General features: G+C 37.3%; 1 protein-coding gene across 50 annotated transcripts in view; it reads right to left on the bottom strand.

Moving 5' to 3' along the window:
• PAM (peptidylglycine alpha-amidating monooxygenase) overlaps positions 1 to 23,570 on the bottom strand; it is a 271,170-nt gene that overhangs the window by 47,577 nt on the left and 200,023 nt on the right. For 16 of the 50 annotated variants that reach the window (XM_048221066.2, XM_048221075.2, XM_048221062.2 and 13 more), the window contains 7 exons: positions 20,983 to 21,031; positions 19,573 to 19,640; positions 18,426 to 18,506; positions 18,091 to 18,167; positions 17,640 to 17,743; positions 10,948 to 11,141; positions 9,598 to 9,666 (listed from right to left, as the gene is read on the bottom strand). In XM_048221066.2, the coding sequence (XP_048077023.1) occupies positions 9,598 to 9,666; positions 10,948 to 11,141; positions 17,640 to 17,743; positions 18,091 to 18,167; positions 18,426 to 18,506; positions 19,573 to 19,640; positions 20,983 to 21,031 (642 nt within the window). Of the gene's footprint in view, positions 1 to 7,073; positions 7,158 to 9,597; positions 9,667 to 10,947; positions 11,142 to 17,639; positions 17,744 to 18,090; positions 18,168 to 18,425; positions 18,507 to 19,572; positions 19,641 to 20,982; positions 21,032 to 23,570 lie in introns of all 50 variants that reach the window. The other 34 variants (XM_048221072.2, XM_057307198.1, XM_048221077.2 and 31 more) reach the window with 3 other exon arrangements.

Below are 23,570 nucleotides of genomic sequence, written 5' to 3'. Positions count from 1 at the left end.
GGGCTTGGCTGCACACAGGTGGCACTGGCCTTAGGAAAACAAAGCTCAGAGCGGCATCTCATTTATAGAGATGACGTGTGACAGAGAGACCACTAGATGGCTATCTCTTACATCCTTAAGCACAAACCAGAGCGTGCTTCTTTCTCTTCTGGGGGACTGGATATATGGAATCCTGAAATGTTAAGTATTTTTCTGAGCCATATATAGCTAACCTTGAATGCAATGGATGGAGGAGGAAATAAACAGAGGAAGTTGTGTGGTCTCTACCCCAGTTACATTTCTCAATATCCCCTTTTTTCTTCTCAGTTTATGGTACAGCCATACGGCTTCCCCTTCCTTGAATGCCAACTCTAAGATGCTGTTTCTGCTTCCTGGGACACGCTCTCCCCTGTAATCAACTAGCTCCTAAGCCTTCAGATCTTACATAGGTGTCACTTACGTCCACGAAGCCTTCCTTGACAGTCGGATTAGGCGTCTCAGCTCTGTGCCCCTGTGGCACTCAGGTCTTTCCCTGGATTGTTACTGCCCTGTGTCTGGTGTGTCTTTTACACCCATGTTTGAATCCAACTCTGACGCTTAGTGGCTATTCTGTGCCTTTAAGCAAGTTACTTAACATTATAAAGATAATGAATGACTACTACCTTCCAGAATTGTCTTGTGCATTTCAAGAAGTTCATGTAAAAGGTACATATATCCTAAAGTAGGCATCACCGAACTGCAGCTATTATAATTACCAGCAAAAAAGACATAAACTCTAGTTGCAACATGCACATGCATCTGTTTCAATCTGTTGTTTACCTAAAATTAAAAAAAATTCAGTTCTTTTCTTGTATTCAAGTATTGGGATTTTCAGAATGGAGGGAAGAAAAGCCCCTTTAGAAAGCCCCTACTGGCTATCGTAGTGATTCGCATCCTAGCTTTACCAAAGGAAGTGGTACTTGCACTTTCCCTCTCTCTCTCTGTCTACTTTTGGAGAAAGAACTATCCCTACTCCAGTATTCTGGATGCCAGCCCTCCCAGTACTTCCAGAGACTTTCCTATACGCTTTCCTCTTCTTCCCTTTCTTTTCTTTTCTTCTTTTTCTTCTCTTCTCCTCTCTTCTCTCGGCTCTTCTCTTTTCTCTTCTCTTCTCTTGCTTTTCTAATACAGCTTCTTTGCTGAAGACTTGACTCCGGTTAAAAGCACACTCACTCTGCATTTATCTTGAGCAGTCATGGAGGCAAGAGAGACCTTCGCCTGACGCAGCACGTCTTTCAAACTTTTCTGCCTTCCCTTTTCCTTTAACAAGTTCCAGAACTGTCTAACGGTGCTTTCTGCAATCATGGGGATATCCTTATACCTGTGTTGCCCAACATGAAAGAGACTAGACACACAGGACTATGGCGGGGGTGGGGGTGGGGGACTTGTAATGTGGCTAGTATGACTGAGGAATTTTATTTTTAATTTTACTTACTTTCAATTAATTTATATCCAATTTTAAATAGCCATGTGTGGCTAGTGCCTGCCATATTGGACAGTGCACGGCTGCTTCACCCTTCCTCATATCCTCTTTCTTTCTAAGGCCAAAGGCATCTGCTTGCTTGTCTTCCTTCACCCTTGTATGACTTCTTCATGAGTTGCTCAAGAGCTCCTAGCTGCCAAAGCCAAGAGACCCTTCACCTTGACCCACTCGTCCCTTCAGAAACTCTCTCCTTATAACGTTGTTCTTTCCAGATCTTCTCCGCCTGTCATCTTTGCTTTCTCTTATTCTTCTGCCCAACATTCGAAAATGTTGGTGTTTTCTGACGACTATCCCTGGCATCCTTTCTTCCCCCTGGTGAAGGCCTCTGCCTACTAAGAAATACCAGCCATTCACCAGGCTTCAGCTGCTGCCTCCAGACAAATGACTCTCATATCTGGAGCTCTCCTAGTACCAAATTGATATATAAAACTACCCTCTGGAAATTTCCACTTGGTTGTCTGTTTCATAGGAATTGTGAACTCGACATATCTAAAACTGAGCTCTTAATCTCCTCCCCTTACTTCATCTTTTTTATAGTATCTCTCTTGATGATAAAATGGGTTTTGGGTCAATCAATCTGGAAAACTGGATTCATCCCTCTGTCACCAGTGAATCACAAAGTCAACTGATTCGTCAATGCTAGTATGTCAATGTCATTTTCTTCCTCCCTACCACCAGGACTTCTTTGGGATTCTTATCATCTTGATTGGCATGCTGAAAGTCTCTTTCCCTCTTTCCTCAGAACCGATTTTCATCCCTGTCTTCAACGTCAAAATCTGGCTGTAACGGCATAAAGCTGCCCCAGCTCTGTGGAACTGACTTGCGATGGTAGCCCACGACATCCGGACACTCCTGGGTTATACCCCACCTTTTCTCAGCTCTTTCAGCGTATGAATTTCACAGTGCTATTCTCGAATTTTATTCTGGCTCCCACAGCTAAGATGACTATGTAATTTATTGTCCAAACTGGGACATATTTGAGAAGAAAAAGGGTGTTGTTTAATATTTATACTAGGCATAAACTAGGACAATCCTGGAAAAACTGGGATATACAGTTACCCTACCTGTTGTGGACAGAGATAACAGATAAACTAGTACTTTATGAAAGACACACGATAATAATAGTAATAGCTAGTATTGTTTGTGAGCTTAGCATTACCCAGTTACTTTGCTGAGTTACTTTATACAATTTAACACATTTAATATTTACAAAATACTCCTTATCCTCATTTTAGATGAGGAAATCAATGGTAAAGGACTAACCTGCAGGTCTGGGAGGAAGTGGAACTGGGACGTGAAGGAGCAACCTGACTTGGGGGCTCACCTTCTATCTGGTCACTATACTGGATCTGGGCCTCCCCCCCACCTTTTTTTTCTATAATGGCCAATAAACTCTTTCCTGTGGATTTACCTTGGACCTGACAATCTTACTATATTTAATTTTTTTTTCCTATTTAAATGAACTGTCTTCTGAGCCCAGGTGCTGGGTGTCCTCTTTAACAGAGCAAGCTTCTTTTTGTCCTTTCCTGGCCTGTCTTCTACATATTATAATATAAGATGCTTGTAAACTAGTCAATATCTATGTACGACAGTGATTTGCACGAAACTGGCCTAAAGAATAATGACTGGCTTCCTTTGGTTTGAAAAAGTAGAAACGTTTTCTGTCTCTTCAATAGCCTTCACTTTCCTCTGGCAATATACCTTCCATGTATGATCAAATTCTCTAAGATTTTCTTTAAAAAACTTACATTTAAGTTATCTGGGAAGGGACAGGTAGAAAGGGATAAATGGGGTTTTATATGAAAAAAATTTTAAAAACCCTCTAATTTCTTACTCACTGTCATATTTCCAGTGATTAGTACTATTCTCATCACAGCAGATACTCCATAAATTAATCTGCAATGAATAATAATATGTTAAAAATGTCACCCTTTGCTTCTGCCATCAACAGAAATAAACATATTTCTTTGATGATTTTAGGCTACAGTGAGTCCGTTTCTTTTTTTTCTCACTCAAACTTTGATTCTTATAAAATGCAGAAAAGTTCTAGTTCTTTAAGTAATTTGGCTGAGGGGGTCTGGATTTGGAAAACATAACTGGTAGCAGCCAATGTGCCAGGAAAAAGAACACAGCGTAGCAGGAGAAAATCTAAAACACTACCAGTTAAACTCCCAATCCGTTAAGTTGTGGGCTTGCGTTAACTACCTCATGACTCAATGGGCATTTTTTCTATTTAGTACGGACCATTCGCTATTCCCTGCCATCAACATGAAAATTTCTTTGGTTTACTTTCCGGAATATGGTGGGATAAGCTGAAAGAGAAACATACGTCGAAAAATTGCCCCATGAGTTTTTTTTTAATAAAATGCTTTAAAATTATTATTTTATATAATAATATTTTTATTATATTATTATTATTATATATTATATTATATTATATTATATTATATTATATTATGCACCATACAGTGCATCCCTGGTTTTTGATGCAAAGTTTGATGATTCATTAGTTGCAAAATAAGTATCTCTACTTTTAGACAGAGTGAAAAGCTTAATTGTGGAGGTATTTTAAAAAATGATCAGAAACATTTTGGTAATCTTCAGAATATGAAGTCCCGTTTCCCACACGTGTCACTAGGACTTTATTACCTAAAACAAACAACTTTTGTTATTGCTCTGTGATTTCTACGGTACACGGAAGGTAAATAGGATGTTCATCAGCAGGTTAGCCACGGACACAATACGCCAAGTAACCAAGCTAATGAGACTGCAACATGGAACATAACTGATTAACGAGAGAGGTATGAGGAATGGAAAAATAAAAGCGTTTCTTTTCAGATTTTAGTATTTTGGCTTATAACTCAGTCGTACTTGATTTTCCCTTCTGGTTAGTTGATTTGGTTTATTAACTGCTGACTCATCACTAACCTTGACCCTACTAGCCTTCGTGAAATAAAACATGATCATGGTTCTGCTCCAGGATCGCAAATGAAGTAAACTTTATTATTTTTTTTCTTTTACTGAATTGAAAAATCAAAATGGGCTTCCCCCCTTCTCTTAAGAAAATGAGACAAATATAAAAAAAGGAGAAGTTAGCAGATGACGGGTTTCGCAACTACCATGCACACAGGTGTATATCAGAAAGCACAACTGTGTGACAAAGGATCATTCTCATCTGCTTATTCTGCTATTAGAAAACCAATTCAAAACAGCATCTACTGGGCTTCCCAGAGCCTTGGGGGGTATTTAGAATTGTGTTTGATAGATGAGTTCAATATATAAAGACTTGTGAGCTGCCCATAAATCATGACAAACTGATAAATTCTTAGTGAATGGGAATACAAACAAGAATTGTATCCTCTTTCAAACAGCAAAGTGGCATTGCGGTGCTTGGAATTGGCCGAGAAGACGCTACTAAAATCATGTGTATGTTATGAGGGAATGAAGGAAGTGTTCTATTCTGAACAAAGCAAAGAAATATAAATTTTCGTCCTTAAGCCCAGCCTTTGCATCACTCCTCTCACAAGTGGTTTACCAACTGTTACTTTAACAAGCTTTTACAGTAGACCATTGTCTTTTTGACTTGCAACCTTGTTCCCTTGATTCTGCTTATTTGATAAAACATGCCAATGGTAATTCGTTTTTGTTAGCATAAAACCACTGTGAAATTATTCTGTTTCACAGAAGGTGTCTGAAGACCTTTAACTATCTGGGGTCATGGAGTGTTTTCCCTCTACAAATTGTATTTTTGTCATATTCTCCCTACCTTGGGAATATAGTCGCTCATGCTGACCTTTGAGTAGAAAGATTGATTATGTGAGGGCACAAAGCCTACAATGAGAAGAGTATGGAGCAAATTGAATAAAACATGTTAAAGGCCCCTTCTGCAGCAAAAGAAATGCTGCCTAGTGCAAAATGTACAATAACAAAGACAACTGGTATTACAGATTTTGACTTTCAGTTCTGCCATTGTATCTTCCCAATACAACTAACATAAATTTCAATACTGCACCTTTGCTTTGTAGAAAGGAGAGAAACACTCACAATCAGAACTCCTAATAGTAGTTGCATAGATTCTTGCTTGAAGCTGGTAAAACCTCTTGGTTTCAGCCCCTATTCCTTACCCAAACAATGTTGGTAGAAAGCTCAGCTGAACACCACAACAAAAACTTACGGTGTACTATATGTTGGCTAACTGAACATAATGAAAAAAAAAAAAGAAAGCTCAGGTTGTGTCACTGGTATAGCGAACATATACAAGAAACGAGAATGCATAAGAAATAAAGAGAACTTACAAAACACACTTTACTTTCCTAAAAGTGCCAACCATAAGATATAAGTAAAGGATACGCTCACGTGTCTGATCTGGAAAACCTCAATGCCACCGTTCGCATTCTGTAGTCTTCCAGGATTTGTTTCCTCCACTTGGAATCAATGTCTAATTGAGTATTATTGTTTAGCTTATTGTACTTATTACAGACAGAGGTAATCTTCACTTACAATGGTTTCAAAGGATAGTGATGTTTCAGTTCATTGTGAATATCTATTAGTTTTTTTCTGCTTGGAGGCAGACATAATCAACTCAATCACAGATTAGCTCACCTATAGACAAAGAGGCTAGTCTCAAAGCAGTATGGGTAGGAATATACACATATTATGCAGGCAAAAAGAGTCACACTTGCCAATAAATTTTTATAGCTGGAGGAAATGTTCAAAATATAGTATTTAAAAAACAGGATACAAAACTATGCACATGTGATCTAAATGTTATTAAAATAATGTATATATAATATATATTTCACACTGAGATGTACATATATACCATGTTTCTGGGGATGATGGATGATTTTTATTTGCTGCTTCTGATTTTTCTGTAAATTCCATATCTTTTTAAACGAAGATTATTTAACAAATCAGTCAAATAAGCATTAGGTTTTAAAACGCCCCACAGACTTAATTAAAGGCTCATTAAAATCTGTCTCATTGTTGCATGATCCAGGACAACCTGATAGAAAGCTGTCATATAATGAGGCTCTTCTGGTATATAATTACATCTTTTGAGATAGGTCTGAGATACAGGTGCCTTACACCAAATTTTGTTCTTCAGGAAGCAAATATACACAAGGATACTGCAGGAGGTAAGAGTGTTTGTAAGCACAGGCTGGGCAACACTACGTAGGTTCATGTAACTCAACCATTTCTTTTAAACTCTAGTAAAATCTCCAACCAAGATTAGTATTCAGACAAAAATTAATAGCTATTTTTGTATTTAGAATTAAAAAAAAAACCACCAAACTTCTATTCCAACTGAGAAACAGAGTATTAGATAAATAATGTGACACAGCTGCATTTTTGTTTTAGCCTATAGCATATGAATATCTTTCCCTCTGTCTCTTTTACTACCTTAATAAAAGTCATCCCTTCTTTCCAACAGAGCATTTATTACATATCTTGACCTTTATCTTCCTAGATGCTTTCCAATGTATTAAGATAGGAAGTAAAAACAATATTGTTTGTGTTATCCAGGCAGAACTATCTCTACTATTTAGCCACTGATGGGTACAGAACTTGCCTTCGAGTACATGTCCTCTGACGTTTGGGGTCTTTTCCTTCCTGCTCCACAACTGTTCTATTTCCAGTGGGGGTTTGACATCCTCTGTGTGACCAACATAAATGCTGTCTGTTAACTTGTGGCTATCGCAACTGAAATGATTCACAGCTTTTATTTATTGGGGGTTTAAAATATTAAAAGAATCAATACAAGTTGGCGGAGTACTTGAACGTAAGTTGTTTTGGCCAGAACACCAAAATAAGGCACAAGGTTGAGCTGGAGGGCTTACTTCAAAATCAGCAGATGTGGCATAATTTATTTGAATAATTAGAGCCCTCTTATTCACTACCTGGCCAATTTATCTCCCCAGGGAATTAATACTAATACGCATTTTGTGCAAACAAACATCTCTGAGAAGAATGGGACACTCTCTCAGTAAGGAGTAGATCTGCCCTGTATACTGCAAGGAGGTAGAATGATCTCATGAGCGAATCAAACAGACTACGTGTACAAATATGCACCTGGTCTGTTTCTCTGTTCTCTTTAAATTCTAGGCTGGTGGTGCCCAAAGACCTGCAGAATAATATACGGGCTATACTGGACACTGAAATGGCTTTTGGTTAGTTATCCGTCTTCACATAACCTAGCAGGTGACATTTTGATGGGCCCACTAATTTCAACATGTGAATGTCATAGCCGATTTTCTGCAGTACGAAAATTCAGTCAGAAGAATCTGTTTTTTTCTCAAGTTAAATCACTTCACAGCATTTTTATTCATAAGTAGAATAAAACACTAATTCTAAGAAAATAATTTCTTTTGTGTCCACAGAATTCTTCTCTGGAACCAGTAAGGCTTTGGGTCTATTGAAACTTCTTACTCTTATATGCATATATGAACAAACAGGAAAGGGTAAAGGAATGGCAAAATATGAAAGTGTTTTAAAGGATTTGGGTTTTTGGTATATATGACACCTCCTAAATCTTATTTAGAAAGAACAGACTAAACCTCACATTTAAGGTTCTTCTGCTAATGAAACCTCTCGGTTTCTAATCTTTCAGAAGTTTCAGTGCCTCCCTTGATCAACTCAGATAACTTGAAAATGAAAACAGTTCAGCCTCACTTTCCATAGAAACTTACCATTTTATAAGATGCATCTACTAAATGGTGGTCTTATTTTATACTTTTCACATGTTAGTATTTCAAAATGTATTCTAAGAGACCCAAATTATATATATTTCAAAGGCCTATATTTCAAACAGTGTGTTCAATATCAAAATAATTCATTTTAAGTCTGATCAGATTTCAGTACGGTTATAGCAAACACTGTTAATACGTAGTCTATACTTATGACTTTCTTACAGTTGTATACACAGATTGATAAATTTAGCTATTTTAAATCATACTCAATAGTTTAGTATGAGCCATTTAGTACATAAACTATTTCATATAAAATCATCTCCCTTTTTTTGACTTAACAGAACAGTAAAAACAACTTTGAGCTAAAGTTGTATTCTTTTTCCAGAGGCCACTTTGTTAGAATGAAATGTTATGGAACATACTCTATATAATTTAAAACCTTTTATATTAAAGTTTTCCCTGATGCCTTTCAGAGTGTATGTCTTCCTTTAAAAAGTCTGGATTCTTTAATTTTGTAAATACTCTTAATGCAAGAGTATTGTCTTTGACCTAGACCTAACAGAATACATTTTGAAGAATTCCAATAGTGGTTTACAATACCCAAAGAGTGAGAAATTTCTATCTGTTGCCAACAGAAAAATCCTATCGATTTCCTGTACACTTTATGTTGTCATAAGAAGTGTGCTTGCATTAACATGAAACTAATGTTTTAAAATATATCCTATCTAGGCCAAAAAAGACTTGATAACATACTCCAACGCCTAACACAAGGTATCATCTTTTGAAAACTTGGTACGAAAACAAGATTGAGAAGAATGGTTTTTCAGTGCCAATACACGCAGGATATGACATACAAGGATCAAGTATCACTACTGCAAAGAAACAGATCAGAGGAAGAATGATGCTTTCTTAACTCATTGGATGGCAACCTAACACAACTACAGATGCCGATGTGGGTAATCCCTCCTGCTTTACTGAAGGCAGAGAAGGATGACTTAAGAGAGGCAAGATGAAGGTTAAGTCTTAGTTCCTTTCAAATATAGTCAATGAACACATCGCCCAAAGCACACAAGACTTTAAATGGTAAAGTCCTTTAGATTTCAAAAGCAGCCCACCGATTGTTTCTAATGACTATATTTGCACTACTTATAAAAGTTACCATATTTAAAAAAACGACAACAAAGACAGAAAAATCTAATGGGTCTAAATTACAACAAGGAATTTTACTTTCAAAGCTAAAGTACAATTGACCATTTTCTCATGAATTATGTATTATATAAAACAGCAATACACAGGGATGGAGGCTGATAAAGAGACCTAAAATATCTCAGTAACTTTAAAATTTGATTGCCTAATTGGAACATGAATACTTTTTTTAGGCCTAGTTATAAAACTATGCATACATACCCTGTTCTAACACTTCTTCTTCTCCTTTTGGCTGCTGTAGTAAAGAAGTCTTGTCTCGGTTCTCTGTTTCTGTAAAGGATCAAAAAAGCTGAGCATAAATTTGCAGGATATATCACATACGTTAAATAGTTTGCTGGAAATATACCATCAACACAAAAATATTTTCAGGACCTTATGTTTCATAAAAACAACAGTATTAAGAACTCATATGGTAAAAATGCTCTATTTCACAAAAAAACTCCAGTGTAACCACCAATTACCAGACTTCTGACTTAATAACTAGATCAACTACCCTTTCAGTAATATATACACGATACAGAATTCTAAAAATGCATTAATAGGGGCACCTGGGTGGCTCAGTCATTAAGCGTCTGCCTTGGGCTCAGGTCATGATCCCAGGGTCCTGGGATCGAGCCCCGCATCGGGCTGCTTGCTCCGCTGGGAGCCTGCTTCTTCCTCTCCCACTCCCCCTGCTTGTGTTCCCTCTCTCGCTGGCTGTCTCTCCGTCAAATAAATAAATAAAATCTTTTTAAAAAATGCATTAATAAAACTGCTTGTATTTTTAAAAATTGAATTTAGTGACATTCTAAGGATAATTTGAAAACATTTTAAGGCACATTCTATCAGTTTATTAGGATCTCAATAAGTGACCTAGTTGCTATGCAAACTTGTTTCATAAAATTTCCAATAGAAAAACATTAAGAAGGTGATCTGGTATTTTAAGATTGGATCTGTAAAACTCACTAAAGTCTCAGCATACTCCATCCAATAAAACAGGGTGTGCGTTTTGCAATTTTAAACTAATGAAACGACAATCAGTATGATCATTTTGCAGATGAAGAGTAAGTTCATCAACAATTCTGAGAATGAGACCAAAAAGGCCAAGATTAGTAATGCCTCATAAATCAAGAACTCTTCTCTGCTTGAGGAGGCCCATTAGAATAGATAATTTAGGGTATGGTTGGAGACGATAACCATTTTCATTGGCAAACTGAAGCACTCTTTAGAACACGGCGCATAAATCCATAAATTGCATAAGTCATTACTGGCTATGGAAAGAATCAAATGGGGAAGCGAGGAAACATGCATTAAATGAAGAAAGAGCTATATTTATTGAACTGGTCCCCAAACCAGTCTGTTTCATCACTAATGGAGATTCTTCATTTTAACTGTTTTGATGGGGGCATGTCAGGAAGGTAGGTCGGTTATAAAAGAGGGAAAGGTGGGAACTGGATTATGTGTACATGTGACTGATAGAAGGTGGATGATTTTAAAAATTAATTATAGAGTCAAGGGGAGACACACAAGAAAATACAAAATGCAAAATCATATTTCACTTTAAATTAATACCAGTTTGACCTTTGTGATGTCCGTGCATCATAACCATCTCAGACTTCACAGGAATTGGAATATTGGCCTCTGGTGGTATGGTTCTGAACAGATCCGGGGCTACGTTCTGTGTACAGGTCATGAAAGAAACTGCGTGCTTGGCTTCCATGTAATACATAATGTACAGGTTGCACATTTCATCACTAGATGTGCCTCTGCAAGCAAAAAATAAATAAGAGACATCACAAATCAGCCGCTCACATAAAACACATTCTTAATACAAGAAAAATACAATCAGTAAATCCGCCAGCAATGGGTTCAGAGGTGGAAATACTGTGCATTTATTTTATAGCTTTCATTAAAACCCATCACAGTTTTCAGCACCTAAAGCACATTGTCAAAGGCATAGTTCTACTTCATAATGGAGTATCCATTTGCAGTCACTCCACTGATACCACCAAATACCACAGATGGAAATGGCATTTAAGTAGCAGTGACATACTGTCTCTCCTCTTCCAAATCCTTTCATGCTTTAGTCCTCCTTCCATTTGCTAAAACTAGCAGGTTGGGCAAAGTACCTTCCTCATGGAAAAATCTTAATTATTTACTTAATAATGGTAAAATTCAGAACACTTCAACAGAAATATCATATATTATTTACAAGTCTTTAAAAACGGCTTTTTCCATTTAACCCCGAGAGTCTAGGATCTTGTTTTTGATAACTGCCTCCAGCCTCACGGTCAGATGAACCGAGAATCATGCATTGATACTAAGACATCATCAGTGTGCCCCTGACATCTGACTTGACACCCCGGCTTCTACAGCAGGGAAGTAAAGAGAGCTTCGGGAATGATACAAAAGGACATCAGTCCTCACCTCCTCTAAAGGCTCAGACCTCAGTGGGGTAGTGCTGCACAGCTGACAGACTCAATTGCTAAAAAAGATTTTAAAACAGTGGGATAGACATTTCTAAGATACAAGTTCCAAATAATACAAGGCAATGCCTCATAGTTTAACACATGTTTTGTTCTTTCTCAGTTCACATGGGCTATCACGTATTTCATCCTCTCACTATCATTAGGAGGGAATTATTTTGGTACACCTCCACAAGACTTTCATTTCCAAGGGAGTTTGCGCAAATGAATGTTTCCTTTTTGGTGTTCTGACAATTTTTAGCAAGCCTCTGCTAATAAAAAACAAGCCATGAAGTGGACTATTTGCTGTACAAAAATACGTCAATGTTGATTTTTCCAGCAATGTCATGTGGCACTCACTTCCTCTCCATAGCAACAGTAATGACGTCAGCAAGGGAAGGAAAAAAAAATATTTTCCGAACAGGGATGTGGTTTCTGTAAGCTCTGAAAATGTAGAGCCCCTGAGAGACCACAGCAATGAATCCCTGCCGTGGGAAGCTCTGTTCACGCTTTAAAAGTCATTTGGCTTCTCACTCCTGAATCTGATACCTGTCAGTGTAATTGCCTCTCCTGTGAAATGCAAGCAAATAGTGAGGTGCGGTCCCAAACAAACACCTGATCACTACGCCCGTCTTCATGTGTCAAAACACCATTTCTAAGAATCACATGTTAACATCATTGGAGTTGGTCAGAAAACTGTGTGCTATAAAAGGAATGGCAGGTGCCAGAGCCTCTCACCATAGTGTCCACGCTTCCCCCTTCAAAATGAAGAAAAATGTGTAGATCGAGAGAGAGAGATGAGGGAAAAGGAACAGAAGATATAGCTTTAGCTTAGAAGACCTTGAATCATTGTGCAGAGAGGGAAAGCAAAATAATCGTGCAAACTTTTCCAATCAGTGAAAGTAAAAAAAAAAAAAAAAATCAGTAAATTTATATAGTAATCAATGAAACTTGCAACCAATCTGTGGACAGATCCTTCCACATTTTACCTGTTTGGGAACCGCATGCCTGTGTTCATCTCTAAACATGTGACTTTGTGAGAGAGTATAATCAGCTCACAGATATTCATTTAAGGTACTGATTCTATGATACAAAAATGAGCTGATCAAATAACTTTAGAATCTTTGCCATTACAAAGAAAAATTCATTAAAGAGATGAAGGAAAAGAAAAGAGTCAGATTTTATGCCTTTCCATTTATAACTGAACTTGGAGTTAGGGTAACTCTGAGTTCCGATCTGACAGAGAAACTATCACATCTTAAATGTGTCAGGACTCAAATCTCCCTTAGTATCAGCAAACCAGTTTGCCTAATTTATTGCATATCCATCTTTCCTTCAATCAAAAAAAAAAATCTGACTTTAAATTAAACTGCTTTCTGTATTCCTAAGGGAGAATTTTGACACATCTACCCTTATTTTCCATAGAGGACAACACATGCAATTCAACTCTGTCAATCTAATGATCATTAATATGAGAAAGTATGGAGGGAGGCTGTGTTCACACGTCTGCCCTGGCTCCACTGCATGGCCCTTTCAGCATTTCCTAACGCCAGTGTGATTCCCTAAATGATGCCTGCTGCATCGCTTATATTCCAAAATTACAGTGGTGCATTTCTTTCATCTTCATGCAAAATAAAGTGCTTATGTGATAACTACTTTTTTAGACCAGCTGGCTCTGAATCTGACAAACTGTGATGAGCTTGAAAATAGTTAAGCCCTCAATAAGTATTTGTGGAAGGAAGGAGGAATGGATAATCTATCTTAATAAATGTTTACAACTTGCTATGGCATAACCTGTTACCCCTGAATAGATCATGGTGCTGAGTCAGCTCGATTTTACGAACTCGGTCTACGGCACTCCAGAAAAATGTTTATATCTATCTCTTTATCTATCTACTTATCATCTATCTATGTTCTATGAAGGTTTCAATAAAATATATGATTTCATATTATAAAGATCTGTAATAGAGATTTAAGAAAGTACCAAATGTCCTGAAATATGCTGTTTAAAAAACCCAAATCTCGTCATACACTGTGACTGTGTTTCAGACAGTGATACTCCGTCCACTTCGATGATTCCCTCATCCCTCAGCCCCTCAAACCCAACAGATGCTGGCCTTAAAAACACAAAACAAAACAAAAACTAATGGTGGGAAATACTAATTTTGGAAAGAAGTATGAACACTTTGAAGAAGTTATTTTTCAAAACTTTGAGTCGTTTCTTCAGAGGATTCATGGTGCTTTTAAACTTATACATTAAGGAGTTTCTGACCATATAACTTTATCTTTGCATATAATATAGTTTAAAATGTTGGTTAAAGTGCTGTGTTTGGTATCTATGAATATTCATTAGACAAACTCATATGTACATGATAGAACTGGTTCCAAAGGAAAAATATGACGCAACAAAATTGACCAAATAGGTAAATATTATCTACCAACTCTCAAGTGTTAATTTAAAATGTTTGCAAATTAGCTGACTTAATTAGCTTAATTGGCTGACTTCATAAAATTCTTTTTTGTTTGTTTGTTTAAACTTGACTGAACATTTGAAATGACTTTAGAGACGTGTTATATTGAATATAAAATATGTAATGCAGTCAGGCACGCGAGCTTCTGCACTGATAGTACTATGCTGTCGGTACATACGTTGGTGCAACTTTGTCTAAGACATATTGTTCATATTTACCAATTTTAAGGAAGTTTAATATACCTAGATAAAAATACTACCATTTGGTAAATTTCTTAGTATGTCTTGTCTTAACTAACGGTTGTATTTTGGGACGCGTCCCTGCTAGGAAAAAATCAGTCCCTATTTTTAAAAGGGCTTTTTATTAGCTAACTGCGAGTGTTCCACCCGGCAAAATTTTCTCCAGTCCTAAGATTTTTAGCTCAATATAGAGTTAAGCTTGGATTGGGTGGGAGAATTACTCAGCTGAACGTCTTCTTGGTAGGCCACTGATAGAATTTTCCCGCAAAACCTAGTTTCCAGGTGGTTGCAGAATAAGAAAGGTAACAGCTAGACGCTGGTAGTTCTTCGGGTGCACGGAGGGGCATCTGCTGGCCCCACACGACCTGTGGTAAGCGGCCTTGTATCTGAGCAGTCTTCATGCTCACGGTTCAAACCTGAGCCCAGGGGGACTACATGATCTTGTCCATTCATGTGGGGAGTTAGGCAGGAAGGGAGAACAGGGAAAGATTTACAGAGTATCATTTAACAGACTCATAAAATACTAGTTTTCTTTTACTGGTTACATTCTCCACCGTAATTCTATAGTTCCCTGTGGAAGTGCTATCCTGTATTTTATAAAACAGATGCACTGATGCTATTACCTTTCTAAAACTAAAATGCATATTAAGTGATGCAGGAATACTATGCATTATTATGAGAATTTTTATTCATATTTAAATTTTATTCAAACCTGTCTTATTAGTTTATCATTCCACTGGGGGGAAATGCTACCTTAGTATAAATTAAATATTCAGAATATGGACCCATACAATAACTTAGCTTTCTGGAATTTCTTTCTATTTCATTTGTATTTCAAAATGGCATTCCCTTTAGCCCACATGAGATTTACAAAAAGATAGATTGGTACAGTTGTTTTAAGGTACTGTTTTAAAGCAAAATGCACATTTGTTAAAAGACTGAATTATTCCGTACTCCTGAAACTGAAAGAGGCTTCCAGGGGCGCCTGGGTAGCGCAGTCGTTAAGCGTCTGCCTTCGGCTCAGAGCGTGATCCCGGCGTTATGGGATCGAGCCCCACATCAGGCTCCTCCGCTATGAGCCTGCTTCTTCCTCTCCCACTCCCCTGCTGTGTTCCCTCTCTCACTGGCTGTCTCTCTGTCACATAGATAAATAAAATCTTAAAAGAAAAAAAAAAAGAAAGAGGCTTCCAGACATTAGTTTGACCTCTCATAGTGGCATTGTAACAAGTCACTAATTTCTATGTTTGATACTGCCTCACAGAGGATACTTAAAGGATACAATGTGGCCAAAGTTACAAGCCCTTCTAAATTGTTAAGGGACTTTTAAGCAAAAAATTCTACTTATTCCACACTTGAACTTGTACACTAATACACAGAATGTGTTGAAAAGGATTTTTTCCTACTCTGTTTACCTATTTCAAAAGCTAATAAAATAACCAATGGCACTTGAGTAAAGTTTTGGAAGGTCTATACTAACATAGAATGGAGAACAGCTGATCAACAACCTGTGACTCATATATTTAAAGGCTGGTAAGGGGGCACCTGACTGGCTCAGTCAGTGGAGCAGGCAAGTCTTGATCTTGGGGTTGTGGGTTTGAGCCCCATGTTAGGTGCAGAGATCACTTTAAAATCTTTAAAATAATAATAATAATGATGATGGCTGGTAAGAAGAGAATGTCTGACTTCTTCAAATCTAATTCTGTCTACATTGGTCAAGGTTTTTTTTTTTTTTTTTTTTTTTTAACATTTTATTTATTTATTTGACAGAGAGACGGCCAGCGAGAGAGGGAACATAGGCAGGGGGGTGGGAGAGGAAGAAGCAGGCTCCCAGCAAAGGAGCCTGACGTGGGGCTCGATCCTAGAATGCCAGGATCACGCCCCAAGCCGAAGGCAGACGCTTAACAACTGCGCCACCCAGCCGCCCCTGGTCAAGCTTTTTCTTATAGTTACCATTCATGCAACGTCATAATTTTATTGTTTTCCTCAAATCCCTTTCCCGAACTTACAAAATTTATCCAAAAGCAAAACTCTTGGACGCTTCTCATTTAATATAACTTGATAATTTTTTTCTGTTTGTGCTATCTTTAGCCTTAAAATTGATGTTTATTAATACAACAACCCTTTAGAGTGACAGAAAAAAAAAATCCTATTCCACTGTCTCAAATGCCTTTTATTCTTTTACCTGCTTCAGTATCTTTTCCCTTTCCCCTGACAACCAACAGCTAGTGTTGTCATCATAAGAATCATCCTTAGTATATCTAATGCCTATTTTTGGATGTCTACTTTCTGCAACTTCTCTTTGATCAAAGATAAATGGTTTAAAACTCCAGCTTCCAGGTGGCATGAGTAAATATTTTATAACCTAGTTTAACATGGAAAAAAGCCTCCTTGGTTCTTTTCCGACAAAAAAACAAAACAAAAGAAACACAGTAAAAGACTTTATCTTTCATTTTTAATTTACGCAAACCTTTTTTGAAAGAGTTCATAGTGCCCTGAAAATTTTACTTAGGGTTATAAAATACGCTATTTCACGGAGGCTCAATATTTTGAAAATTATTTAAAGTCCAATGTTCTCTTTTGGAAAAGTGCTGAATATTATTCCCATTTGGTAGACTAAACAACTGGAAAACAATGAATACACAGAAGATTTAACAGACAGAAAAAAAAAATCACAGTTCTGAATAATTAATGGACACCACCAAATGTGGAAGCTATATATTTGCCTAAATTTGAACACAGGGCAAAAGGACACTTGAGAAAAAAAATTTCATGAACAATTATATCCTTCTTTATTAAATGAGCCTGAGGAAGTAATACAATACCCACTCTTGTGGCATCTATAATATATAGAGGTGTGACACTGAAGGTTTCGAATAAACAGGAGGAAAGGAAGCATAAAAAAAGAAGCACATGTTCTGGAGTTTATCCTAATCACTCAGTTCTAAAATGAGAAAATGCGATATACAGTTTGTTATAATTGTTCGTGACAGTAAAAAAATGTGCAACTCATTCACGAAGATAACTATCACCTATAATCACGCTTTGACCCAATAAAGTTTTTTTAAATAGTGGAATGTGCAAAACCATACCCAATGTGTGTGGCTTCTGTCCTCCCTTCACCAGTGAACACACATCTTGCTGCCAATATGTCACCAAAACTAACATCTACCGGGTGTTCCACAGGGTAGAAAGCCTACCAAGAAGAGAAACACAATGATTCATTAAAATCACCAATAACACTCAGAACCACATGCTACTAGAGACATTATTAAAATGTGAGGCTTGGCACACTCTGGGTAGAGAGGATGAAGACACAAACACAGAGACACATGACTCACCACCATGTTTACGGATGTTAAGAGAAACCATCAAGTTGGAAGTTGTAAAAAAGGAGGTTATACACAGCTTAGATAAAGAATAAAGGTAATTTTGAGATTTTAGGGTCCTAGAGAAATTCACAAGGATTCTATGAGGGTTTCTAAGATTACTATCTGTTGATTGATATTTTTTTGTCTCAAAATTAAACCAGTTTCTACACACCTGTGGCAGCTGGGGGCTCTGGCGTCCAATCAGTGTCCACTGTCCATTTCTTACTCTGTATCCACTGACTACCTTACCTGTAATGAACATAAATTATAATCATATAATATCTTAAAGTATTAGAAAAATAAAAGGCATTTTTAGCTTTCCTTTTTCAAAATAAAATTTGATATTTTAATGAAAACGGTATGATGAAAAACCCGATTTCAAGGTATTATGCAAAATCTTTCACTGAAACAGACTTAAGGTCTAATATAATTTACATTTTACATTTATAGCGTTAGCAAATGCCAATGTAAATATTTATAATTTAACCTGTAGTTTAAAGTTCTTACCTAAATGGTGAGTGTGAACTCTATAGGCAAAGACATGCATTGGATACTTTTTGTAATGGCATGAAATGTCAGAATTCACCACTGTTAGAAATGAAAACACAGAAAAAAAGGTCACTATCCAACTGGAAAATAACATTATTCTTGTCTAAAAGTATGTATAGGTTATTCGTAAGATGTTAGGCATGGGTGTTTTCCTATAAAGTAAACACACACTCTGGTATTCAGCAGGCGGTAAGTGCTTATTATGTGCTGACCAATTTACTAAAATGAGTTAATAACCTCTTGCCCTCACATTTAATTTCTTTCATAAACAAAGTGACTAGCGCCAAAACAAGATACCCTGTCAATGAAAACACAGGCGTAATTTGCTACTTTTATCATGAAAATGTATGCAGTAGAAAAAGCTTAACAACTGGCTGCAAACACCTAAGATAACTACACTGACGATTCCTGCTGAGAAGGAACCACTTCAGTTTACTTCTCTTTCCTTTCACTCTAAAACACTGTAGCTATTCAATAAATATGTCTTTGATAATAGGTGAACAGTAACAATGAGACCATACTTGTCAATCATTTTACAAGATTCCCAGTAAAAACAAAGGAGTAATATTTAACATAGCATTTTCATCAGATGATCAGATACATTGGTAAATAATCTTACACTTATTCCAATAGCTTTTTGTAAGTTTAGGAGAATCAGCTATTATTGCCCCCATTTTACAAATAGGGAATTAAGCTCAGTACATCTAATGTCAAAGACTGAGTTAGTCTTGGATCTGCTAGCCTCTGCATTTTGAACCTGATAATCTGGGCAGTGGTTTATGTCACCATACGTGATGAGGATGGTCTTTGGTATCTAGAGGATGGATGGCAGATTTGTAAAACAGCCAAAATTTATTCTTTCATTTACATAACCTACTACCTACCCATGGGCCTTAACCCTTAGCATCTCAATAAAAGAATGGATGATAATAAACTACTGGAATAATAGAGAATAATAGAGAAATCTACTCAAAATCTAAGGATAATAAAAATTGGTTTAATTTTCAGGGATATAGATCATTTCAAAATTTTATTAAAAAAATACTGTAAAGCCATTCCTATAGATCAAGTAATGAGATAATGGTAAATACTAAAAGAGAATTACCTTTCTCTCCCGGTGGAATAACAGTGTCAACAGACATCATCAGGTACATGCCAGCAATTAAAGGCTGTCTGCAGGAAACAGTAACATTTATATCAACTACCTGAAACATCACAACTATGGCCTTAGAAAAATAAGAGATATTTCAATACACTGATCTATAAAATATGATTCATGTGAAAATGAAAACAACATGGAAAAAGAGGTAGAATACATGTTTTTTCTTAAAATAACTTATTTTTTTGGGCAAATAGCTAAAAACACTTTTTATGGCATGGTGCACGTGGAAGGTGGTCTCTAAATGCTCCTGTGATGGTTAATCGTCTTTGTCAACATGGCTAGGGATAGAGCCCAGTAGTTTGGTCAAACACCGGCCTAGATGTTGCTGTGAGGGCACTTTTTAGATGGGACCAACTTAAATTATTGACTTTGAGTAAAGCAGATTACCATTCACAGTGTGGGTGGGTCTCTGAAGAGAAAAGACTGAGGTCCCCAGGAAGAGGAAGGAATTCTGCCTCCAGACTGCATTGGACTCAAGACTGCACACTGACTCCTGCCAGCATTTCCAGCCTGCCTTGCAGATAGCAGACTTGCCAGCCCCCACAACTGTGTATATAAGCCAATTCCTTGAAGTAAATCTCTCTCTCTTTCTCTCTCTCTCTGTACGTGTGTGTGTGTGTGTGTGTGTGTGTGTGTGTGTGTGTACGTTCTATTGGTTCAGTTTCTCTGGAGAATTCTGGCTAATACAGCTCTCAATAATTCCTAGCTCTGACATTCATGCCCTTGTCTAAACCTCTTCCCTTGAGCACGGGCTGGGCATAGTAACTGGACCTAGGGACTGGTTATTTCTAACAAACAGAATAAGGTAAAAGCAATTTCACTCTGTTTCCCCCATAGGAGTCACAGTATGAAGATCTGTGGCAACTCTTTTATTCACCTATCAGATTTCTATATTATTCATTAAGTTCTGACATCAGGCTACAACGAGGCTGTGGTTTCCATCTTGCATGCCTGTCTCTTGCTTTCTCTTGCTGGCTGTGAGGGTAGCCAGTTGCCATATTGTGAGCTCCCCTGTGTAGAGTCCACAAGACAAGACATGAGGGAGTCCTCCAGCCAACAGCCAACAAGGAACTGAATCCTGTCCATAGCCGTGTGAGTGACCTTGGAAGTGGCTCCACCCCAGCGGAGCCCCCAGATGGCTGGAACCCTGGCTGAGCCTCTGACTGCAGCCTTTGTGTGAGACCAGCCACCGCCCCCAGCTAAGCTTGTGCCCAGAATATTTGTTGTTTTAAGCCACTAAGTTTAGCATAATTTGTTATATAGCAATAGACAATGACTATGGTGGATTTCCCCCATGTAAGTTCTCAAAGATCTTTAAGCCATCATTTAGTCAGGGTAACTGGAAATACTTACGGCAGGCGTGTGAGGTGTAAGGACACGCCGGAACAGTCTTTGTGATTATCTGAAAACACACAGAGACAAAATACATATCTTAAATACAAAAATGTGAAAAGCGGATTTCGCACTACTAAGTTTTAAATGATTATAACTCAATACTAAAAAAAAACAAGCCAAAACTATGTTTTTGTTTGTACAGTGCTTTATAGCTTACAGAGTATTTTCATATTCATGAATATACGTCATCTCCAATGCATCACGACATCAACAACAAAACTATCATTTCAAGCAGTCTGTGGTTTTTTTCTTGACTCATCAAACTGATGCGTTCTCTGCTTTCCGGAAGCCATACTAGATACGAGTCACAGCTCACAGAAGAAAGTTGTTGCTACTCTCCGTGAATGATCTATCTTGTTGAAACACCCAGAAAAGCTGACTAACGGAATAGTTTGTTCTATGCTGGCTCCAAACAAGTAGCTTCTCTACTTTTCAAAAACGGTAGTCCATAATTTAAGCTTTCTAGATCTGTCCATGGTTAGCATCTGTAATGTCTTTGATATGTATACAGGAATCAGCTTGTTTGGTTTCTAAGCCTTGCCCATTCCCACCTTCTAAATAGAAACCTGATGGTAATTTTCACCCCAACTTCAGTGGAAAGCCTCTGAGTATCTCTTTATTTTTGCCAAGGACACTTCAAAGACCTCTTTCAAATCCTCTCCCTTATTCCTTTGCCTTCCCCAAGTAGAAAGACGGTAAAAATTTAAATTACCCATCCAAATTTTTATCTCTGTTGAACTTGCTGATTTGTCACCACGGAGACCATGAATAGTAACTCCTACTTACTCATTCCTTCTATTTCTGTATATGCTAAATTCTTTCCACTTCGCACTTTATTCTAAGTATTTATAAAACATTATATCTCAATTTCGAGAGTTAATTTTAATATAACTGGTGTGTGTGTGTGCAAGATTAACAGATTTATACTTGAAATTAAAAAGTGAAGTGTGATAATAAGTAACAGCAGATGGAATTGTTTTAAGGAAATTTCCTTCTTTCAGCTGCAATTCTTATGAGAAAAACAAAGGTAGCTTCATACAGTAATTTATAATAACAGGAAACCTAACTAACAAGATACATATTTTGATTTACCGGAAATAAAATTTAGAAAGTATAACAACTCATATTTAATACTTTGGCAATAAAAGATTAAGGAAATTTCTCAATTTAGTATTAAGCTTCATTTTAACAATGATAGTACAGAAATAAGTGCAATGAGGGGCGCCTGGGTGGCACAGCGGTTAAGCGTCTGCCTTCGGCTCAGGGCGTGATCCCGGCGTTCTGGGATCGAGTCCCACATCAGGCTCCTCCACTATGAGCCTGCTTCTTCCTCTCCCACTCCCCCTGCTTGTGTTCCCTCTCTCGCTGGCTGTCTCTATCTCTGTCAAATAAATAAATAAAAAATCTTTAAAAAAAAAAAAAAAAAAAAAAGAAATAAGTGCAATGATAAACATTTTATATTTAATCTGGTTGTTTTTGTCATTTTACAAAGAGATCTCTATTCAGCCTCCTAAATCAAATTCCAGTGTAGTGCTATTTTCATAATAATTTCAAGTGAGTTGGGGCGCCTGAGTGGCACAGACGCTTAAGCATCTGACTCTTGGTTTTGGCTCAGTTCGTGATCTCAGGGTTGTCATCTCAGGATCATGATCTCAGAGTCGTGAGATCGAGCCCCACCTCTGACTCCACACTCAATGCTGGGCAGTCGGCGTGAACGTGCAGTCTGCTTGAGATTCTCTCTCCCTCTGCCCCCTCCCACTTGTGCGTGCAACTCTCTCTCTCTCTCTCAAAAAAAAATAATCTTTAAAAAAATAAAATAAAATCTCAAGGGAGTTTCAAAGAGATGAGGAGAAAATAATAATAACAACAACAACACAACACAGGTTTATCTTAAGTTTGTCTATGCTTTTAAATACAGAAAGGATAATTATTATTTTTTAATTTATTAAACAATTATTTTTTTAAGGATTTTACTTATTTATTTGTCAGACAGAGAGAGCACAAGCAGGGGCGTGGCAGGCAGAGGGAGAAACAGGCTCTCTCTCTTGGGAGCCCCACTTGGGACTCGATCCCAGGACCCTGGGATCATGACCTGAGCTTAAGGCAGAGGCTTAACCGACTGGGCCACCCAGGTGTCCCAAAAAAATTATATTTAAGAATGAGGTTTCCTAAATGTACTGCATGAGATTTAGTAAATATAGCTAGTCTGTACTACGTTAGAAATGATTAGCCAATGAATTATGTACACTGATGAAAAGAGAATGGTTGAAGTATACCATTCATTCATGCCAAATGAATTCTAAACTCCAGAGAGTTACTTATTTAGCTTAGCCGGCTTTAGGAAACATTTCTCATGTGTATAAAAAAAAATCATATCTATCTTATAAAGTTATTTTGAGAAATGGTAATCATCCATTCATTCAGTTCATATTTATTGAGCAATTTTTCTATTGAGACACTATTTTATACACTGGGGATATAGTGAAAAATAATATATTCAAGTCTCTTGTTTTCATGGTAGGAGAAATGAGGTAGGAGACATATGG

Source organism: Ursus arctos, unplaced genomic scaffold, assembly GCF_023065955.2.
Source record: "Ursus arctos isolate Adak ecotype North America unplaced genomic scaffold, UrsArc2.0 scaffold_5, whole genome shotgun sequence".
Classification (NCBI taxonomy): domain Eukaryota; kingdom Metazoa; phylum Chordata; class Mammalia; order Carnivora; family Ursidae; genus Ursus; species Ursus arctos.
Note: the sequence above shows the minus strand (reverse complement) of the source record. Positions and strands in the feature narration are given on the sequence as shown.